At 43.2% G+C, this 22,191-nt stretch overlaps 4 protein-coding genes across 4 annotated transcripts; 2 read left to right on the top strand and 2 right to left on the bottom strand.

Annotated features, from left to right (window-relative positions):
• The first annotated feature begins 11,342 nt into the window (after positions 1–11,342).
• LOC131287589 (GATA zinc finger domain-containing protein 1) lies at positions 11,343–12,402 on the top strand. Its single transcript, XM_058316653.1, has 2 exons — positions 11,343–11,893; positions 11,960–12,402. Exons 1-2 carry the CDS (start codon positions 11,360–11,362, stop codon positions 12,338–12,340), a joined length of 915 nt encoding a protein of 304 aa, XP_058172636.1. The 5' UTR covers positions 11,343–11,359; the 3' UTR covers positions 12,341–12,402.
• A 1,245-nt stretch (positions 12,403–13,647) lies between these two features.
• On the bottom strand, positions 13,648–17,032 carry LOC131284944 (DNA ligase 1). The gene is made up of 5 exons (XM_058313803.1): positions 16,890–17,032; positions 16,699–16,818; positions 16,225–16,395; positions 15,748–16,161; positions 13,648–15,665 (listed from the first exon to the last, which is right to left on the bottom strand). The coding sequence occupies exons 1-5, from the start codon at positions 16,907–16,909 to the stop codon at positions 13,766–13,768; spliced, it is 2,625 nt and encodes an 874-aa protein (XP_058169786.1). The 5' UTR covers positions 16,910–17,032; the 3' UTR covers positions 13,648–13,765.
• Positions 17,033–17,173: 141 nt separating this feature from the next.
• On the top strand, positions 17,174–18,420 carry LOC131287373 (cytosolic Fe-S cluster assembly factor NUBP1 homolog). Its single transcript, XM_058316415.1, has one exon. It carries the CDS (start codon positions 17,174–17,176, stop codon positions 18,146–18,148), a length of 975 nt encoding a protein of 324 aa, XP_058172398.1. The 3' UTR covers positions 18,149–18,420.
• An 82-nt stretch (positions 18,421–18,502) lies between these two features.
• LOC131289776 (protein RER1) lies at positions 18,503–21,953 on the bottom strand. The gene is made up of 5 exons (XM_058319087.1): positions 21,519–21,953; positions 21,049–21,454; positions 20,711–20,912; positions 20,431–20,648; positions 18,503–20,358 (listed from the first exon to the last, which is right to left on the bottom strand). Exons 2-5 carry the CDS (start codon positions 21,118–21,120, stop codon positions 20,284–20,286), a joined length of 567 nt encoding a protein of 188 aa, XP_058175070.1. The 5' UTR covers positions 21,121–21,454; positions 21,519–21,953; the 3' UTR covers positions 18,503–20,283.
• Positions 21,954–22,191: the final 238 nt, after the last annotated feature.

Here is a 22,191-nt window from a genome sequence, read left to right as displayed (position 1 = left end):
TGCCCCTTGATTGAGGAGATGACGAAAACTACAAACTGTAACGGTCTGTAAGCGTAAGCAGGCCGGAAGAAGGAATCAATATCGGTCTCAGGCCTGCAACGAAATAAAAGGACACAGCTCTAAACGGATGCAACAAGATGGATAGTAAAGCATAGACAACATTCATTGAATACGGGATTGATTTCTCACGAGAAATTGGAATTTGGGGTTGTTTCTTTTGCAATCACTACAAGACAACACAGAGGATTACGCTATAGAAGTCGCGTTCTGTCGAACTTGAGATACCAACGAGTGTCCTTTAATTTTCCAATTTATCATCACGGTAATTGACATTAAAACTTGGTTTGCTAAATTTGTGAAGAAAAGCTAAGTTTGTTTTAAAATTTCTGAATCATCTTGGTTCTATTTATATTACTAAAAAGACTATTATTAACTAATTAGAAACAATCAAATACACTTACTGACCGAAATCCCAGCGATAGTGTGTTAATCGATGGAAAAAAACGTGTTGGGTTTCAATAAATTCCCATTTCAAACAAGCGCTAAGATCGGTTTATTTGTCAACCGTCTACCTTCAATGATTCAATCCGGAAAGTGATCGGATTGTGGATTATTTCTAACAAAACTATCGATCGATATTAGACAGTATGAAACAAAAACAAACCCATCGATTACTGAACCATGCCCCATTCCCTCCCACCACAACTGGGCCGTAATCCGGAACCCAATGTATCAACCGGTACATCGTGTAATAGGTTGTAACAACACAAAAAAATAATCACTTCTGGGGTAATGTGTGTATTTTTCCTCTCACGTACTTTCCCAAGCGATTGTGTCACTCTTTATTTACTCTCTGTCCGACGCCGGGCAGGGCAAAGGGAAACTTTTTCGCCCACTCCCACCAGTGCAAGCCGAAGAAGTTTTTCGATATGTCAAACCCATCTGGAGGGTGCGAAAAGAAAACACAAACTTCTTAATAGTTTGGTCGGATTCCATTTTCGGGAGCGTCCCTCGCATTGTGTCCGGTTAATTGAATCCTGTCTTTTTACGTGTTGTCAATGTTTGTTTTTTTTTGTGTGTTTTGTCCTTGCAATGGAACTTTTGTCAGGCAATCATCGCTGTCAATACAGTTTCATGTTATTTTCGCTTTCTTTTTCGAAGATTTCTTGATGGCAACTCCGTTTTTATCCTATCTAGTGAGAGCATAGGTATTTCATTATTTCATTTATTGTTTTAGTCTTTTTTTAAATAAACTTTACGATTTAAAAACATTTTTTTATCTTCGGTTTTGTTCTTTTGCGCCATATTTTGTAGAACCATAGATATTTGTTGTGGTTGTTCTTTTCGTTCTTTGATGAAAATCAAATTGGAATTTATGTTCTAAGGATCAGCTGCAAAATAAAAGATAAAATGAGGAAAGTTTTAATTTGTATAATCACGCATATTAAAAGCAATCTGAATTCAATATACAGTTTGATATGCATTTTTAGCAAAAAATAAATATAATTATTATAAAGTTTAATAGAGTAAAACAATCTGCGTATAAATCGGTTGAAACAGCTTAAACCTTTGTAGGACAAAGAAATTCTTTTTTTTTTCTCGAAATAAAAATCAAAGTTACAATGAAAAACCTTAAATCAGCCTAAAACTTCATCCCAACATATCCCCTCGCAAGATGCTAGTAAGTCGATCAAAAATTCATAACACCTTTAATGATGCCATTAAACGGTCCTTTATTTCGAACAACATTATTTCCTCCCACTTTCCGTCCACCCCGCCCGGTGGATTCGATGGAGATTTGTGTCGGCGGATATTTGTTGCACGTTTATGTTCCTACCAAAAACATTCGCACCACTAAGCAGGCGTGAAAGCGACGTGCCAGAAATTCGACTCGTAAAATTGATATCCCCGAAAAGTGAATCGAGTTCGGTTGCCGCGGAGGGAGGTTTCCCGACTGGGGTTGGCCCGTTGTGGGAAAAGAATGGTTGGAAATTGTTTGCGCGGAGGGAAGCTGGTGGAAAGTTGGTTGTTGTACTTACACCCTCAATCTAGCGGGGACAAAACGGACCGAACGGCGAAAAGGGCTACAACACACAATATGTTTCCCATCGGTGTCGATGGGTAATTTGCTGCATTTATTCGCTTTGCCATACGAGCGAATGTTTTCCCCCATTATTCACGGTGGGCGACTGTGATTGCGGTGGCGATTCGGTTGTTGCCACCGGCAACCGGTAACGCCTACGAAGTGAACATAAAACCCACAAATCCCACGACCTTGGGTGGGGGTGTAAGTAATGAAATTTATTTTAATTTAGAGACAATTTTTCATCACCAACCGCCAGAAGTCAACCGTCACTCCGCACAAACACCGTTGGAGGAGGGTTCGTTTGGGAATTGAAGTTATCTCTGGTTTGGGGTGGTGACTTTTCCAACCACGCGTCCTTGCACGCGATTAAAGAAAATAGACGGTAACAACACGTTTGGGAAATGATTCACTTTTCATTACGATCTCATCGTTTACCAAAGCAATGTAAAATAAGACATTGTTTGTTAGCATTTTTTAATCATAAATACTAAATTTAGTTTGGTATTTAATTTTATATTTAAGTTCTTCGAAACCTTTAATTTTTGTAAGATACTAAATGTTTAAAAATATTAGTATATAATTTTCAATGTATGCAATATTTTTGGAATTTACATCCTGAGATCCCACAGCCACAACTTTAAATTTTCTTCGAGGCAACCAACTCCCATTGCAGTTGGGTGCAGCAAAAAACCAAAACCTCCTAATAAACTCAAGCAAACTGACACGCTGATGCGATGAGGATGGAAGAAAAGCGTTTGGGAGGAAGATTTTTATTAGATTTCTTTTTTCGCCTCAAGTTTGAAAATTCCGAGCTCGTAGCAGGGAAAGTGTGGCACATGATTTGACGTTTCCGCCCGAAGAAGGGCCCAACAACTCGTTGACGGAAGTATTACAATCAAGCAGATTGTCTCATCAGAAGACGGAAATGTCAGACAAATGATCCGGCGATCAAGCGTAATGGATTAAGTTTGATAGAAGCAGGTTGATGAAGTCATGTCAAGAAAATGGTTTGGTTTGGAATGAAGTTTATCCAATTTCGACACGTTAAATTTTTATTATTTTATGTTTCTTGTAACTAAGAAGGAAGCATTATTACTTGATAAATCTCAAATAATTAACTCACAACATCATCGTCACAGTCTATTAAAAACCTAATTCCAAACACACCACGGCACACAGACACGTTAAAAATTCCGAATAAGACTTTTTGACTAACTGCACCGAGCATCAAAGGTGATAAGAAAACATTATCCATGCAAAACAAAAAAACAGGAATTATAAACGATTATGACAGCTTAAAATAATTGAAGCTTACATTACACGACACAAAACAAATCGATTTATTGCTTCCGTTCCTTCAAAAGCCGGCTAGCCTTTCCGATCCCGGACGGTCCGTTTCGGTAGCAAAATTCTCACACTTTTCGTAAGCTTAAAAAACTTATTAACACTACAAAAGGGAAAACAAGTAATAGAAAAATAAACTGTTTACGCACCCAAAACTGCCATTCCGTTTCGGGGCGATTCATCTCCGTCCCGGTCTAACGGTTTTGCGGTGTTCGTCTGTCGCCTTATAGAACGTAACCGGACCGTAGCATTGCAAATCCACTGCTAAGAAGCTGCTGATCCTTTATTACATGACCCACGGCCAGGTCGGTTAACCGGGGAAACCTGGCACGAGAATAAATTCATCGCTCCTTTGATTCGGAAGGACACTTTGAGAATGTGTGGTTTGAGAAAGAAAAAGAGAACATTGCAATTATCGAACACAACTTCTGAACGGCGCAACACTGACCGCAGACTTTACGTGGCAAGGAAGCAGGAAACGCACAAGAAAGGAGAAAAATTGAAGCCAAAGTACATGACAATGTTGGGAAAACTATTACCTCAGTTTTTTTCTACCTTCCTTTCCTTACCCAGGTGAATTGAATGACACAAAACAAGCACAATACGATGCCGAAAATTGATCCTATTAGAAATTTGGTTTTCCAATTTTCCTGTTTTGTACAGGTGGGTTTTCTTTATTTTTTGCCATGCAATGTTAATAGAAGCATATGAATCTATCAAGGAGTTATGCTGAAATTGGCAATCTGCTTTCTAAGAGGTTTTTTCCTAAGATACGAGATGTACTCTACTATCATCAATATGCTGTGTGTTTACGATCCCTCCTTTCTTAAACCCTCCAACATCTCGTGGGAAATATCTTTTTCTGAATCATGTTTATTATCATACTCCATATCCACGCTCCATCCTTCGTTTTTCTCGTATAAATCATCGTACAGCCGCTTTTTGTGGGTGTCATAAAAATAAACAAATCGTACAAAATGGAACATCCCAGGCAGTGGCGGGGCAAGTCCGAAGAACTGGCCATTCCCTGCATCAACTTTTAGGTGGAAAGAAGAAAATAATAATAAGCGAAAACTGAAAAAGCTGCTAGTCCGCTTGTGCTATATTTCCGCTGTGGCAGGGAAATCACCTCCGAGGGACGCTAAGCTAACAGGGAGCCTATCGCAAGATTTATCTTGCGCCAGTTTATCACTTAATTAACACGTTAACACGTGTAAATGATCTGCTTGTTGATAATTAATTGACACCAACCGCCTCGCCGCAAACGCGCTAACTTTCCGAAGCCCTCCGCTCTGACTTCGTCAGGATGGCTCGTGGGAGGGATGCAAAACCTTAGCATAAGGTTAGGTAAAGCCGTCGGAAACCAGCGAATACAGTGCGTTACGAAAAATGGATTCAGGTTGACTTTCATTAAAAAATGGAAACGGTAAAGTTGACATAACAAATTCCAAAGTATAATAAAAAACCCTCAATTAATTTCGTTTTTGAGTGAAAAGAAAAGAATAAAATCTCAATGAAAAGAATCAAATATTCAATTAATCGCATAGATATGCATTCTCCTTAACCAAGAGTTGCACTTAACAAAAAATGCTTAAAGTGTTTGAAAGTTTTTGTTATTAATTTAAGCTTGTGTTACGATTATACTCAGGCCAATTAGGCATATATAGGAATTTAAAAATTTGTAATTGATAGTTGTGGTTTGGTTTATTTGTAGATATTTTTATTCGAAAAGGTTTATTCATCTAGCCTAAATTTTTTCTAAATATATTTTACCTACAAGGATGTTTCATTTTTGTGCCCATCACTGTTCCAATTTCACCACCCAGCAAATCTCGGCACTACTCTTGGCTATGATGCTTACGAGAAGACTCGTCAGCAAGGGTGTATCCGCCTTCCTAGGGCTCGCCGACCTTCCCCCAAAACGAAACAACTTTATTAAATTTCTACCAAATCCCACGCGCGCCATGGTTGCCTAGAACGGGGAAGTAGCAAGGTGGCAATGGGGGAAAAAAATGAGGTGTATTTTCATCAAACCACAAAATGAATATATAAATAATCCCCGAACGGATGACGGAAAATGTGCACACACCCTCGCCACCGTGGCGCGCGGATTACAAATCCCTTACTGGGAGGGTGGGTGCTTCTTACGATTTCGTTTCGTTTCTGCTCTTCTGCATCGAGGGACGAAAAAAGGAAACCAACGAATGAGAAGATAAATGAAGGAAGAAATGAAAAAAAAATGAAACATGGAAGATTGGAAAACAGTTTGAACCTGGATGCACAGGACCAAACGAAGGTGGAAGGTAAAAGAGAAACGAACAACTTTAACCTGAGAAAGTGAAACCCGAAGCAAGAGAAGAGAATAACAAAGAAGACAAAAAATGGCGGCCGAAGCATATTTCCCTAGAGCTACTCCATCGTATCGTTTCCCGTCACCTTCCCGCCGTTCGACAAAGGATCAAAAGCACTCGGCAAAGTGCCTGCCACGAGTGAGTGCCACGACGACGCAGAAGCACACCGGAAGGAAGTCAGCCATTTTGGGGATTCGTTGCTCCGGCGTATACGCCCGTCCCCAACGAGTCCCCACCGTGCCTGCCATGTGCATGGCTTAGATGAGAGTAGAAGAGAGCTATTGAAAAAGTCATGCAAGTTGTTAGTCGGCACTATATTAAATGGTATGGAGAGAAAGTCCTTCGCGGTTTCGTGTGTGATAGACAAGGTGGAAGAGATTTTACAAGTTGAAAGCAAAGGAAGAAAACGCTTTAAAGAAACTGATTTATTCAATGCATGTCTTTTAGAAATAAGAAAAAAAAGGAGCCGGCAAAATACATAGACCGTAGGAAATACTTGCCGGAATATTATAAAAACAAAGATTTGGAAAATATGACAAAGGAATGAAATTACTTTAACTTGTTTTGATTTGTAAAATTATCAATTCTTTTATCATATCATCATAGATTTATAAGAATCGTTGTATCATTAATCAGATGAAGAATATACTTCATGCATAAATGTTTTATTCGAACGGAAAAGGTCCTCGATAAAAAATTATGTCTTTTTAAGGACACATTTAAAATTAAGCAGCTATCACCAAATATGATTTAAACATAAGTCTAGTCTATATCCTTCATGTAATAAGTGGATACAATAATGTTTATGAACTGTGCTTTATGAAAAAAATGCTTTACATAAAAATATCCAAAACAAACTAACAAAGTATAGATCTAATTATCAAAAGAGCTAAAAAGCACACAAAAAAACAAACAACAAACACAATACCTTCCCAAGAATGTCAGGGAAGAAGGATCAAAACATGTTGATTAACTTGAAACTGATAGAAAAGGAAAAAATCATCAGTCTGACGGAGGCACAATGTTATTACAATTCATGCGTGATCCTAGAGTAAATGTACCATAAATTAGTCATTCATCCGACTCACGCGGCACAATATATTTGTCTTCAGCTATTTTTTCAGAAAGAAGCATGGTCGTGAAGAACCTTGCTAGTTGATGGGAGGAGGAAAGAGTTGCTGCAAAAAACTAACGAGATGGCTAAGCAACACAAAAAAAAATAGCTAGTCTCCAAAGCCAGCAAATCAGGCAAATAATGAAATATGTTGACTGTCAACACTGAATGAAATAAATGGCCAATGGGACGCTGAGAGCATTACGACCGTCCGACTGCTACAACAATGGAAAGCAGGCCACACACATAAACTATTTTGCCAACCAGCGCGCGTACGACGATTAGTCAAAGAAGTGTCTTCAGCATGGATTGGCAAATGTTGCAAAATATACAGAAAAAAAAAATACATCCCTCTCCAACGCCGGTTGAGGGCGTGTAAAGGAGTCGCGGAAATCAATTGGTGTGCATGGGATGCATTTTTATTTTTACGAGGGGTTGATCGAATCGTCCGGAAGGGTCAAACTATGGACTAGGGGTGCATTCGATTAGGTTATTGAATTGGGTCAATTTAGGACGATTTATTTATTTATTCAGTTTTTTTAGGAAATAAACCCAATAGGATCATTGGCGAATGTTCCCACTGTTTTGTTCGTAATGTATTGCTCTTCATTGAGGCTCTCTTTTTTCCTTTTACTTTTTGCCGAACATACCTTTTAATATTAATTATCTCTTTTAGTAAAATTATATTGTATTTTATTGAACAAACCTAGTTTTTAAAGACTCACTGTAATTAATCTGTTTAATTTTACAAAAAACATTTCTAATTATAACCAGCACAAGTAAAACCCATCCAATTTGCGATTGTGAGCTACAAAAAAGAGCATGACGTTCGGACCAACAAGAGAAAAATTCTTGTCGGAATGTGTCTGATTAAACAGACCGGAAAAAAGTGATTTCTGTTCAACCGTGCCCGCCAAACCAAATGGACGGCCAAAGTCGTGTGTTCGTTTTTTGTCAACTCAATGATTTTCCTCCCTCTTCTTCATCATCGTATCGGTCCTCGCAATGTCCTTCAATGTCCTCCACGGACACGCGAGGAGCGAACCAATCGGAACAACAATAAATTCCGGTCCGTTAGCACCGATGACGCTCCACCAAGTGAGCGCCTTGCCCTTTTTCGGCCAACCGTTACTCAACCAGCTACAGCACTGGACAAAAGACACTTTAGACGCCGTCCAACGAGCCAAGGACTATGGCGACGTTATACGCTGGCCGTGTGATGGCACATAAATTACGATCCCTTTCATTGACGGTCTAATCATGTGAGCGATTTTGTCCTGATCTCATCCGTCCTCACACAAAACCCGACCCAATAACGTATGTGCCTGTGTCCTGGTACATATTTTTTGTCCTTCGATAACGGTCATCGGGCTCGTCATTTGTGCATGCGTGTTTTTCTTTTTTCTCCTCCCGTCGACAGCTAGATTGTGCTTTTTTCTCTCATATGCAATCAATGTTTCCTCTCGTGTGTTATCATTTGCGACTCTATTGAATAGAACGATAAGACGACGAGCAGGATGATGGACATAATCGCTGACGATAGCAGGACCACATCGGGCAAGTAATAAATGGACTGTAAGAAGTCCTCGAGAGTTTGTATCTGTCTTGTAATCAGAATGACGGCACAAAGCTATAAAAAAGAACCGAACAATGATGTTAAACTTTTTACCTACTTTGTTAGGATATGGCTGCTTGATATTTGAAATATTTTCTTTTAAATTGAACTAAAAGATTCCAAACTTAGGGTTTATACATTAATTTTACGATTTTTTCTTATCTGTCGGTCAACTCGTCCTGAAGATGATCCATCGACCGATCGCCCTTTTCGAGAGAATTGATGCATAAAGGGTCGAGAACCGTGGCAATAAAAAAGTAAACACCAAGTAACGAGAGGAAGGCAGTCAACAACACGTGCCACGTCATACGCCATCGCTCGGTACATGCTTTTAGAGTTTGTCACCAAAAAAAAAAAAGACAAACTACTAGGATTACGGCAGTGTGTCGTTGTTACATTTTCTCGCCTTTTCCGGTTGTCATCATGCGCTTTCCATCTCACCCACAGCCTGTAATGCTTTGTCTGCATCGGATCCACACCCACCAGATTGACCATCCCTTATCGTATCGGCCCTATGTAGGATGACTCCATTTCCACCAGACACGCTCATCGGAAGGAGATCAAACTCGAGGGATATAGCATGTGACCCGACGATGTCATGCAGATTGCACACTCATGTTTACAATGTTTTTTTTTATATTGTATATTCATTTATTCTGCCCTGTTAACCTTTCCGGTAGGTTTAGGGTCCGGTGACACAATCGACCCTTCCACCCACTCGGTGTCATTTGTTTATTCTCCATATCCCCACGGTGTAATTGTTAAAAGCCATCAATTGACCCTGTGAGGAAACCCCTTGCAAGGATAGTATAAAATAAAAAAAAAAGTCATAACAAACTAAACAACACCGTGTTGTTTTACCCTCGCACCAAACCACATCCTCCTAGACCCGGTCGGTCGGTGTTTGAGTAGGTTAGGAAAATTGGTTTGTTCTGTTTGATGGCGATCAAATTGCGATAATACACAAGAACCAGCACGATGTGGTAAAGCGAATAAAACCATGCTTCGCTTTTCCATCACACCAAGATGATCGGTGATTGGGTGGAAAACTCGCTTAAACTGTCCCCGTGCCGTGGGATAGTAAATATTGACCAGTTTTACGAGCAACAAATTGATTTTTGGATTGTTTTGGTCTGGGGTAAAAAAGGAGTAACAATGTTGTAATGTGCTGTGTGTGGGAAAAAGCGGACATTCTCATGAAATTGATAGAACTATGATAAGTGTTTAACAATGTCACGTAATAAAATCCAAGATGTACTTTATCCTCATTTCACTAGGCATAAATTTAGACCGTATGATTTCGATAACCTACCAATAAAAATTGATGTTCTTCTCTCATGTAAGCTATAACACAAAAAACAGATAGATAAAATAAAAATAGATAGGATTATTTTTTTAGCAACCAGGCTTGATCGTTGGTCGAATACTTTAGAGTAGCTCGTAAAGTGTAACTGTGTGAGAAGCTTGTTTCAACCTAGGAGTGTCCTTTTTTTTTAAATTGTATTCTTCTTCTTGGCGTGACGACCTCTTGGTCATACCTGCCCGTTAAGGGCTTACGAGACCTGTTTCCCTGTTATACGTGGATAGTCTCGTACAGGGGCGGATCCGGTCTCGGTTGGGATTCGAACCCACGCCGTCGAGGTGGTGAGCCCCAGCGCTCATGGACCGATTTTCTAACCGGAGCTACTGTTCGGCTGTCGCGGACCCCGAGGAAAAAAATGTTTTTGTTTAAAAAATGTTTTTGAAAAATTGTATTCAATGTGACTTAGGTTATTAATTAACATACGTTATTTTTGATAACCATAATAACACTTAAGAAATTAAATTATTAAAAAAAACAAGTTAAACATTATTGGAACCCTCGGTCTGGTCACGGACCGTGCTGCTGGACCCCAAAATGCAAAAGAGGCTTTAACGACGTACAAAGAAAAATGTCAATACGTTCTTTAGACCAGAAGGTCGCTTCAACTAGTCATTTAGTTCGGTTCATAGACTCCGTTTCGATTCCGGTTCGACTCCGATTCGATTCCGATTCGATTCTGGTTTGACTCCGGTTCGATTCCGGTTCGATTTCGGTCCGATTCAGATTTGAATCCGGTTCGATTCCGGTTTGAATTCGGTACGATTCTGGTTTGACTCCGGTTTGATTCAAGTTCGATTCTGGTTCGATTCCGGTTCGATTACGGTTCGGTTCCGGTTCAATTCCGGTTCAACTTCGAGATCCGGGTGAATCTTGTTCGACTTCGGGATCCGGTTCGATTCCTGTTCGACTCCGATTCGATTCCGGTTCAACTCCGTTTGATTCCGGTTCGACTCCGGTTTGACTCCGATTTAAATCTGGTTGGATTCTGTTCGACGCCGGGTTGAATCCGGTTACGATCCGGTTCGACTCCGGTTTGAATCCATTCCATTGAAAAGGCTGCATAGAGTGTCTTAGATAAATTAAGAATATTATCAATATAAGTTTTGAATAAGAGAAAACCGAGCGGCCACATACTGATAATTTCATTGGAAAATGGTGTAAAAGAATACTTAGAATAAAAATAAAAATTAGATTTTCGTCAGAACGACAGCAAACTTGTTGAGGCATTCCAGTATTTTCGAGTCGTTCAACTCGGAGTAATTGTAAAATAAAAGGTCAAAATTTACCCAGGTAGGCGGTTGTAGATCTGGCGGTTCAAAAGTATTAACAATCAGTAGGCACTTTACAAATGTTTATATTCCAATGCTCGCAACGCTCTGTTTTGTGATGCTTGCAGTTATCATCTGACAACCATGACATTTTGCTTCGGAAGCTAACTTGTTTGTTTTGAAAACACAAGCTCGTCGTTTAGTGAAACTTATACGCGATGCCACCGAAGATACAAAAATGTTCCATCTGTGGTACTCTGGAGACGCAGAAATGGTTTACACTTGATCGACGGTCGATATGTTTCGATTGCCACGACATTCAGCTTAATCCTCCGCTAGAGCCGGTACGTGAACGAACACCTGAACTGCCGGTAACAACGGCAGTGCCAGCAGCTTCAACAACCAGCGTAGATCCGCACTGTCCCATGGAAGTGGATGGAGATATCAATAGTGCCGAAACGATCTCGATAGCAAAGGAAGAAGCTACTGCTGTTGCGAATGCCGACAGCTACGGTCCCGACGAGCAAACAGGAGAGAAAGGTGGTCTATTCTCCCAGGATCTACAATCGCCACGACGCTTGCGGCGTCGAACATGCCCAACGCGTACACCAATACGGCGCCGGGTAACGAAGGCAAGCAGAGGAAACCCCAACACCAAGGCCAAATCGAGACGTACTTTGCTCAAGAAACCTCCGACAAGGACGCCACAAGAAACGGCCTCAACAAGATCGGTTCAGAAACTATTTCACGAGGTGAGTTGTGAAACTATTATTTGATGGTATAAGGTTCGTCACATTTTACTTTGTATTATTCTCCAGGACACCTGGTACCAGATAGGAGACATCGTATCATTACTTGATACGAAAGATAATACCTACTACGCACAGATCCGAGGCCTCCTGGTGGATACGTACAACGAGAAGAGTGCGGTACTAACGTGGCTTATCCCTACGACCGCCAGTCCACCACCGAACGAAGGTTTTGACCCCGCCACCTACCAGATAGGACCGGACGAAGACTGCCCACGACGAATTACGTACGTGAAGTTTGTAATGCACGCACCGAGCAGTTATTACCTCGACCGGAACGACCCGTTCCCTCGGCCGGAAACATATGGGCCAACCAATACGACACAGCGCGATAATCGAAACTTCGTTTGGGCTTCCATTGCACATCTGCATTACGGCGATGAAAAGTGATGGCTTACGACTAATCCAAATGATCAGTTGGCATTAGGTAAAAGCAGCATGAACAACGAACAGGAGCAGTTTCAATAGGAAAATCGCGAGTGTATCGTTCAATGGATTTGCTTTTCACTCATAACAATGTAGAGATTAGTTTGCAAATTGTTGCCAATAATTTGTTTGATAAGAAGATTCTGTTTTAAGAACATAAACGTAACTTAACATACCTGTTTACCGCCGAGTCATCATCGGAGATTTTGGGTTTTGAAAGTAACTACAACTGAAATAAAGTATTGATGTTGGTGAATTATTAAAATTAGCAAAAATAATATTTGCGATTTTACTGCACTGGAGTACAATTCGGTTTGTTTTCGAGTTTGAATATTCTATGTATATTATTAAGTATACAGAATGTTTCTATTGTAGTAGTACACGCGAGCGAATGTTTCTATTGTAGTAGTACACGCGAGCTCGACGATCCCGCCTCCATAAAGATGCTGTACTGCTCGTTAGTACGGTCTGTCGTGGAGTACGCTTCTGTGGTATGGTGGCCGTCGGGCTCGCGTCCACAGGCGCGCCTCGAGTCGATCCAGCGAAAGGCTACGCGGCTGGCCTTACGCTCCTGGAGTGTCCCGGTCGACTATAATGGACGATGCGCGTTACTTGGCCTCGACTCGCTCAGTCAACGTAACTGTACCGCGCAGAGATTGTTTGTTGCAGGCCTACTTGACCACCATATTGACGCGCCGGAACTTCTCTCGGGGCTCTGTTTATACGTCCCTGCGAGAACACTCCGTGCTAGAACGCTACTTGACGTTGAGGTTCGTCGTACCCGCTTTGGATCCTCAGACCCGTTTCTTGTCATGTGCCGTGAATTTAATGCTGTCTGTGATCGTTTTGAACCTGACATGTCTAGATCCGCGTTTTTGTTTTCTATTCGTGGGGTGCAACCGGTCACCCGTTAGATGTAAATAGTATTAAGCTATGTATTGTACTAACTTAAACGCTTCAAGGGGGCCAAATATGGTCCGTTGAATTTCAATAAAATTACAAATTACAAAATTACAAGTAGTTGAAAGATTCTGAAAATTCTATAACAGAAACTAAGTTAAACAAAAAAAAAACCTCAGAAATTACTTAAATATTTTTTTATTCAAAATATGTATCGGCTAAATACTCCACTGCATAAAACATTAAATTTCGTGCGCCCAAAAGATGAATATGATTTCGATATAAAATGTATTGTTTTAGGGGGTTTGACACACAACAGAAAGAAACATTTAAAAGCAAGAATATCTGAAAATCTATGGTCTGACTTAATTGTATTTTTAGTAACTTCATCATGAAATATGATACAGTTACAAATTTATAGTAATACAAACACATTTGACATTTAAAACGAAACATTGAATAATTGCTGCACTCACCAAGGCACTACATTTAGTAGAAATCTTCCTCGGCATCTCGTCCACCACCGCCTTGCGCTTGATTTTTAATCTGATCCTGATTCAGGTACATCTCCGACACCTGGCGAGCATTGGTCGCATCGGTTGCTCCCTTATCGTCCCGTATGCGGATAAAGCGCGGAAAGCGCAGCGAAATACCCTTCTCCGGATCGATGATGCCGATCGCAGCCTGATGAACCGGACTGAGCGACAGATCGGCACACAGTACCTCCCAAACCTGCACCGCCTCAAACCACTCGTCCGGCGCTAGGTTGGGCTCGTAACGATAGTACGGTTTGGGCTTCGGTATAACATGCCCATTCAGAAACTCCGTGTGACGCTGCAGATCCTCGTCCGAGAAGCCGGTACCGATTTTGCAGATCGTCTGATACTCTTCGTTCTCGTCGTCGTAGCAGGCGAGCAGGAAGCCACCGTACGTGCCGGTACGCTTGCCCCGGCCCCGATAGCCACCGATTACGACCAGATCGAGCGAATCGCCCACCCCGCTGAGGTAATCCTTCTTCAGCTTCAACCAATTGCGCGAGCGCTTGGCAATCTCGTACGTAGCGTCACGCTGCAGCGTTTTCACCATCAATCCCTCACAGTTGCCCCGTACGGCTTCCTCGAGGAAACGCTGCAGTTCGTCCAGATCGTTCGTGTCGAGGCAGGTGGCGTACTTCCACTGACCCTCGACCGGGCGAAAATGTTCATAGAGTTGCTCACGGCGCGTTTGAAACGGTTTCTCGACCAGCGGTTTCCCGTTGAGGTAGAGCAGGTCGAACATAAACACACACACCTGCACCTTGATGTCCGCCTCGTTCGCGTCCTTTCGTTTGCGCGTGCTCAGCACTTGAAACGGGAGGATCTGTTGCTTCTCCGGATCCCACGCGACCGCCTCACAATCCAGAATGGCACTTTCCACCTTGTCCGTGCGCGTCAGCTCGAGCCGTGCGATGATGTCCGGGTACTTGCTCGTGTTATTCTCCTGGTTGCGGCTAAAAATCTGCACGGACCCATCGGGAAGGAGGTGAATCTGTGCTCGCTCGCCATCGTACTTCCACTCGCACGTAAAATCGATCCCATCGAAGCGCTGCAGCACCTCCTGAACGCCCTTTGTCGGGTGGGCCAGCATCGGCTTAAGTGGAGTGCCCGGACGCATGGGACACCGCTCGACCAGCTCATCGATACCGTGCTCCAGCAGCACCGGTACAATCTGATTATAGTTCGGACACTGGCAGTAAACCGTCTTGAGCGTAAGGGCGATTTCATCCACGCGTGCCTTGCTGCGCGTATCCCCTTCTCCGGATAGCGCATTCACCACGGGCGGATTCAGGTGGGGCGGAGTGTAGGCACACGCTTGTGCAAGCGCCTGCAGCAACGACTGTTCGGCCAGCCCGATGCGTAGCTTACCCGCCAGCGAACGAATGACAAAGCGTGACTCCGAGTGCCGGCAGGCAACAAACATCGACTGAATTTTATCCATCTTCTTGGCGATCGATGCCGTACCGGTCATGCGAGCGATCTCGCGCAACTTCGTAAACACCGTCTCCACGGTAAGCGGTGCCGGGCGGAACATCATTCGCTGGCTGCTTTTCGACTGTTCCGCCACCAGGCCGAGATCACCCGTCGACTGAGCGTCTGCTTTAATCTGCGCCAGACTACGGCCCGTACTCTGGGCGATCGCTTTCATGAGGGAAAACTCGGCAATGCCCAGCTCCACACCTTCGTAGGCCGGTGCAAGCTGGTTCAGGCACAGGTACACACTGGCGAGCAAATCCGACGGGCTGAGGAGGATGACAGAGCGGAAGTAATTGGACAGAATTTCGATCATGCGCAATCTGCCACTCGTTTCCTCGATCACTTGGAATGTTCGCGCGAGAGCTAAGTATGGAACGCTGTAGAATGGAAGAGATGTATAATCCAATATCAACCGATAGACCGTAAGTTTATCCTAAAGTAAAAAAAAAGTACACTCACCGATCTCCTTTCTTCCAAAACGCATCCTTGATAGGATGATAGTTTTTCTTGCCTGGATCGTAGCTGGTCCCATCACCTTTACTTTCATCCCCTGCGGCGCTACTGCTTGTCCCATCCGATTCCTTCTTGACTACAGTAAAAAAGCTGTGTGTAGCCACCTTCGCCGGTTTGCTGGTAGATTCGCTTTTCGAGGGCGATTCCTTTTCCTTTTTCGGTGATATTTTACCACCTGGGGATAGGGGTGATGCATTTTTCGATCCATTTTCCGTTGCAGGTTTGCTGTCGCGAGCTGTTTTTGGGGTTGATTTCTCTTTTCCCTTCTTTGAAGTAGGCTTTGCTTTCTCTACAGGTTCCTTCTTGGGAGACTTGGTTGGGGTGGGTTTCTTCTCACTGGACTTGGCCACCTCCGGTGAGCTGTTGATTAACGACAAAACTTTCAGGAGGATGATCAATATGAAAGCCTTTTTCAAAACGTACCTCTTTTTCGCCTTCGGAGATGATTTTGCTTTGCTAGCCGTTTCATCTTCACTTTCGCTGGACGACATCACTCTTTTCCGCTTGGACCCTTTGGACATTTTAACCGGCGAGTTCGATGCGCTGTCCTCTCCCCCGGGGACATTGTTGCGCTGGTTTGCCTCCAACTTTGCACTGCAAGCGACAAACGGTCGATGGATGGAACGATAAAGAGAAACGCCATTACTCAATGCTACGTTTACGGAAAGATATTGGGAAGGAAATGTCCGCAGCATGTTGCCACCGAACGTATAACCGAGTGTACGGTGGCAAAAGTGAATGTTGAGGCAAAAGTGCAATCGGTTTGCTACATTGCGCAACAGCATCTTGGCCGGATCTTGGGGTAGCGCTTCTACAACTATCCGAACAGTTTGCTGCAGAAGCACACTTATTTCAGTGTTGTGAATTTACAAGTGCGTATGCCAGAGAGATACATACTTTTCTTCCTCCAAGTGGTTGTTGTTTTCTGCGTCCTTTTCGGGCTCGGTTTTTACAGCTGCCGATGACGATTTTTCGCCTGCCGGAGAGGTTTTGGCGTTTTGTTTACTAAAAAACGAGCTGCAAGGAGAGATATTATACGGAAGTTATAGAGAAAACTGGAACAACTTGCGATAATATCCACGACTCACAGGATGGACTTTTGCGACATGACTTTACACGAATGAAAGATTCACACACGATACCGACGCGCAGCTGAAGGAAGTTCGACAACGGATGACGATGCCGACGTAAACACCGAAACAGCCATTTTTGCGCGCCACAAGCCGCCAGCATTCCAATTGTCACTTTGACAGTTATCATCAGCTGTGATGAGTTGTTATTGTTTTGCATCGTGTGGCGAAACCTACTCGATCGTGTTTTTTTCTGTTTCATCATCGTTATAAGCTGTGTTTTAATCATTCCCGTTCCAAAGATGAGCAACACTACGACGACCACGAACGTGCCCAGTGACGCCCCAGCGCATTGTCCCGGAACACAGAGTGAAGATGCCGGAAAAGCATCGGCCTGTGCCGGTTGTCCTAACCAACAGCTATGCTCCACCGGACCGAAGGGTCCCGATCCGGCCATCGCACTGGTGAAAGAAAAACTTGCCGATGTGCGCAACAAACTGCTGGTGCTGTCCGGGAAGGGGGGCGTTGGCAAAAGTACCGTAACCGCTCTGCTGTCCCGTGCAATGGCACACCGCAGCCCGGATCAAAACTTCGGCGTGCTCGACATCGACATTTGCGGACCGTCACAGCCGCGCGTACTCGGCGTACTCGGAGAGCAGGTACACCAGTCCGGTTCCGGCTGGTCGCCGGTGTACATCGAGGACAATTTGAGCCTGATGTCGATTGGATTCCTGCTCGGCAGCCCGGACGATGCCATCATCTGGCGGGGTCCGAAAAAGAACGGCATGATTCGACAGTTTCTCACCGAGGTCGATTGGGGCCAGCTGGACTATCTGCTGCTGGATACACCGCCCGGCACCTCGGACGAACATCTGTCGGCCACGACGTTCCTCAAGGGAACGGACGGCTCGTGGGGCGCTATACTGGTCACCACGCCGCAGGAGGTCGCACTGCTGGACGTCCGGAAGGAGATTTCTTTCTGCAAGAAGCTTGCCATTCCGGTGGTCGGAGTCGTTGAGAACATGAGCGGGTTCGTGTGCCCAAAGTGTACGACCGAGTCGACGATTTTCCCTGCCCGCACGGGGGGCGCCGAACAGATGTGCACGGAAATGGAAGTACCCTACCTGGGGAAGCTTCCGCTCGATCCCCGGCTGACCAAGTGTTGCGACGAGGGAAAGGATTTTATCACCGAGTTTCCTTCGAGCCCGGCAGTAAAGGCGCTCGATGAAGTCGTCACGAAGGTGCAACAGTTTTTCGAAGAAAACAACAAACAATAGCAATAAAGGAGAGATTTAAAAACCAATAGGATTGATTATTTTTTTGAATCTTTATTATTTGGTTATACGTGTGTTTTGCTTCAGGAATTCACCAAGACGTTATTCTCTGTTCTCCTCTCTTCCATCCCATTACGATTACATTGCTTACAAAATCCTTCCTAAAGATCCCCTCCGAACATGTTTGCAGTCGGTAAATTTGGACAATGATTTGCATCCTATACTCCCGTAATCAGTGCGTCCACACGCGTGGAAAATAATTCCTGGAACCAGGGTCTTCCTTTTTCTTTAATTCTCCGATTTATCAAAGAACCACTGCACTCCAACGGAAATTAATCTAAAGCGAAACATAATGAATGTGAATCAAGATAAACTTCTTCAATGTCTTGGGAAAAGGGTAAAATAAATGATTAAATCTGTTTAATTGCAAGTAATCGACGCTATCTAATCCATTATCGACGTTACCTTCCTGTAGCTCAAATGTGTCACTTAACTTTTAGATTGCATATTTATTAAGTTCTCGATTCTATCTGCATACGATATCCTAAAATTAAATAAACAAAACTAACGGACCACGACACGGCACGAAGAAAAACACACCCCGGAGAACTGCTTCTCCTCAAAGCGCTCAGTGGTGCTTTTGTCCGTCGCTGGTGATTACCCATTTTGACGATATGAATAAGATGGCCCTTCCCTTATCTATTGTGGTGGTTTGCTTTCTTTCTAGATAACTGGACTGCTGCTTATGGCTAACGGTTCTTTGTCTCGTCCCCCGATAGGTAGTTTTATCTTGCGGCAAAGACTTTTTCGCTCTATTGTCAGAGTATTAAGAAAGAAACATGCCCAATCTTATGATGAGTGGCTAAAGCACACTCACCGCACATGAAATAATTCTGTGAAACTAACATCGAGAATTAGGAAACTGTGAATAGTTTGATGGTGGGAAAGCTGATGTGGAGTATAAGCTCTTTCGGTTTTTGGATTGAATGCCAAAATAAACACAAAAAATACTTGAACATACCTAAGACGACGATAGGAGAGTAATAGTGATCCTAGCAAATAATAATTACATGAAAATAACCATAATCCGTAAGAAATAATATAATTTTCCTATGTTAACTGTTCGATGTCTCTTATTTGCTTTGCTTTCCATTTTTTAAATGTTCATCAAAAGGTTATCATTTTTGGTTCGATTGCCTAGTGTCGACGATTCTAGTATGTTTCCATTTTGTAATTTGTCGGAAAAACTTCCGCTCTCCCAAAGAGATGCCACATTAGGGTTTTTGAACGAGCTGGGTGTTAAAATTTACTTAGCAAAAGAGTTACGGCACGCGTACGCGGGTTTACTGCTAACACAAACAACAACCAAATTTCCAAACAAATAGGAAGGAAACAGGAAAGCCTAGTTCTTCATTTACACCAGAAGGGAAAACATAAGATTGCATCGACACTTAAACTTAACATTTCGCTACGATGTAAGCACAAATCAATACCAGTTCGGTGTTGCTGATTTTCTCGCGTTTGTCCCCTCACTGCGTCATTGGTCGGAAAAGTAAAAAAAAAACGGAAATAAAAAGGAACGAAACGAGGATCGCGCTTTTTCACAGATTCAAGAAGGGAACGAAACCATGTTCTCTAAAATGAAATAATAAAGAGCAATTTAAAAGATGTTTAGTGTTTGTAACGTATGAATAGTATAAAAGTGAAAAATATAGATGAAGAAGGCATATAACAGAATCCTCCCGCTGGTGGAGGTACGTGTTGGAGGTTTTCTTTAAAGAAAGGGCGCCTTGTACAGTGATTGCCCTGACGACATGACGGACGGTGGTGCGTCGATCTTTGCACACCACCACCCCGGTTCCCGGTGAATGTAATAGTTCTGTGACGATCCGCGCACGATTTGCTTCACACTCCCTTCTTTCCACTTTTTTTTTCTTCCTTTTCTAGACGGTTTTTACCGATGCCGATGGGACCGACGACGATGGTAGACCGGCCACCGCAGGCGGGTGAACGGGCGCAATCACCGAAGGAGCAACGGCAGCCGCAGAGGGTCCTGCGGTCGGTGCACTACCGACGGACGCCAGCGAGGACGAGGACGACGAGGACAACGATGCTGGTAGAGTTTGTGCTTTTAATTGTCACTTTTCCGTCGCCACCGGCTGGTAGCGGGGCTTACTGTGAGTGAAGGGGAGATATCGATACTTGATCATGTGCTGGAAGGGGAGGGAAAGAAATGAATCCATTAGTGATTTCAGTTCAATCATCGCGGGTTGCACCAGACGTACTTTAATTTGCCGCTTCATCGTAATACAGAACAGCACCGCGAAGTAAAGCAAGAGGATTGGCCAAAAGACCGGCACATTGAACATCTCGAAGAAGGTACAGATGATCCCGATCACCGTGCTTTTGCTGATGGCGTACCAAAACTTAAACTCCGGTAACCGCCGGATGAATGGTCGAAACTCTTCGTTCGATTTTGTTGGCAGCTCCGGCCCTTGATCATCTGAAAACAAAAATAAAACCATTTAATATCGTTGGCACAAACGAGAACTAATATTCACTCACCGTCCAAATCGAGCGCTGGATCGATTTTCGGCGTTAGGAAAGCGATAAAAAGATTCAGGTGGTAAATGCCGAGCGCGTACGTGACGATGTACCAGCCCTGTTTGGTGAACACCCGCAGAAGGAACAATCCGACCAAACCGAGCGCCGCCGCCCACCGCACCTTCGTGTGTGGCGTCCATTTATCCAGCTGAAGTTGATAAAGCTAAACGAAAAGGGCAGGATGGAAAAACATATTTAGAATAAAGCTGACTATATAAAATGACTGATGCAATCATTGGAAAGTTCTCGAATCTGATCGTGATTATTAAGTAAATAACACTGGCCTTAGTGGATGTTACCTGGCCTAGCCGCTTGAAAAGCTGTACTACCACATTACTGCTCGACGGTGAGGAGGATTCTTCGTTCATCATGTTTGGTCACAATGTTGCGTCCGGTGCAATGTTGCTACGACGAACTACAATCTACGCCAACGCTATTCGATCCGGCAAGCGAAATCAATCGCTTGTTATTAGATCACAAATTGATCGCGCAATGACCGGGAATAATATAAACTGTATAGCACACTTGGATGATGACCCTTCGCAATGTTTAACTTGTTCCAAGTTAAATAAGCTGCCTTGAATGTGGGTGAGTTTTGATATTCCAATGGTTCTTACTGTCACCGACTTAATCCAATTATATGGCGTGACGTTTGATGCGTTGGTTGGATGATAAGCACACGCACGGCAAAGTTACTATCGTGACCTGTAATGTGAAAGATGTTTTCCGTAAATAGTACCGAAGTAAGGACGACATTTGCGAAACTTACCCAAATTTGATGTGGACAATATTCCGCTAGTGGAAACGTAAGTCCGCAAATACAAATGAATACAATCAGCGCATCCAACGGAGATCGAGCATCGGTATGAAAAGCAACTAAGATCTAATCATTAAACGCTTATCGTCACACGCTTGAAGCCACACAACTAACTCATAGGGTGAACGAATATTAAACCGAAACTGATTAGACCGAGGATGAAAAAATAATATGCCGTACACTGGTGCGGTTTCAACCTAGGTACTTCACTTTCGGTCTGTTACATAGCGTATTCCGACCGGCCTTGCACCTTTCCGCACCGACAGGGACTAGAAACTCCCAAGTATCGGCTGCCACTCCAGAAACAGTCGAATTTATCCGTATCGATGGAATATTTTGCAAACAATTACAGCTCGTTTCGGCTCCGCAATATTCGAGGAATTATGAAAAAAGTGATGACCGTCACCACCAACACCACCACACGAGCAGTTGGACAACCACGTCAATCTACATGGAGATACACTCTCGGGTCGAGTGTACGTGCAGAAAACGTATGCCCGGTGAGTGTTCTTTTTATCACAACTGCAGCATTTTAGAATCAAATCAACTGAGAAGAGACATACCGGGTGGATTATGTGTTGAACTGTTGTTCTCAAAGCTTGTTGACAGCTGTCTAATTGACAAC

Source organism: Anopheles ziemanni, chromosome 3, assembly GCF_943734765.1.
Source record: "Anopheles ziemanni chromosome 3, idAnoZiCoDA_A2_x.2, whole genome shotgun sequence".
NCBI classification, from domain to species: Eukaryota; Metazoa; Arthropoda; class Insecta; order Diptera; family Culicidae; genus Anopheles; species Anopheles ziemanni.
This window is presented reverse-complemented; position numbering and strand designations above follow the sequence as displayed.

Coding starts and splice junctions, on each gene's coding strand:
- LOC131287589 (XM_058316653.1), top strand. CDS start 11,360: ATGCCACCGAAGATACAAAAATGTTCCATCTGTGGTACTCTGGAGACG. Junction 11,894..11,959: donor TTCAGAAACTATTTCACGAG/GTGAGTTGTGAA, acceptor ATTATTCTCCAG/GACACCTGGTACCAGATAGG.
- LOC131284944 (XM_058313803.1), bottom strand. CDS start 16,909: ATGTCGCAAAAGTCCATCCT. Junction 16,396..16,698: donor AACCACTTGGAGGAAGAAAA/GTATGTATCTCT, acceptor TGTCGCTTGCAG/TGCAAAGTTGGAGGCAAACC. Junction 16,162..16,224: donor TCTCCGAAGGCGAAAAAGAG/GTACGTTTTGAA, acceptor GTTAATCAACAG/CTCACCGGAGGTGGCCAAGT.
- LOC131287373 (XM_058316415.1), top strand. CDS start 17,174: ATGAGCAACACTACGACGACCACGAACGTGCCCAGTGACGCCCCAGCG.
- LOC131289776 (XM_058319087.1), bottom strand. CDS start 21,120: ATGATGAACGAAGAATCCTCCTCACCGTCGAGCAGTAATGTGGTAGTA. Junction 20,649..20,710: donor TCCAGCGCTCGATTTGGACG/GTGAGTGAATAT, acceptor TTTTGTTTTCAG/ATGATCAAGGGCCGGAGCTG. Junction 20,359..20,430: donor CGATGAAGCGGCAAATTAAA/GTACGTCTGGTG, acceptor CTCCCCTTCCAG/CACATGATCAAGTATCGATA.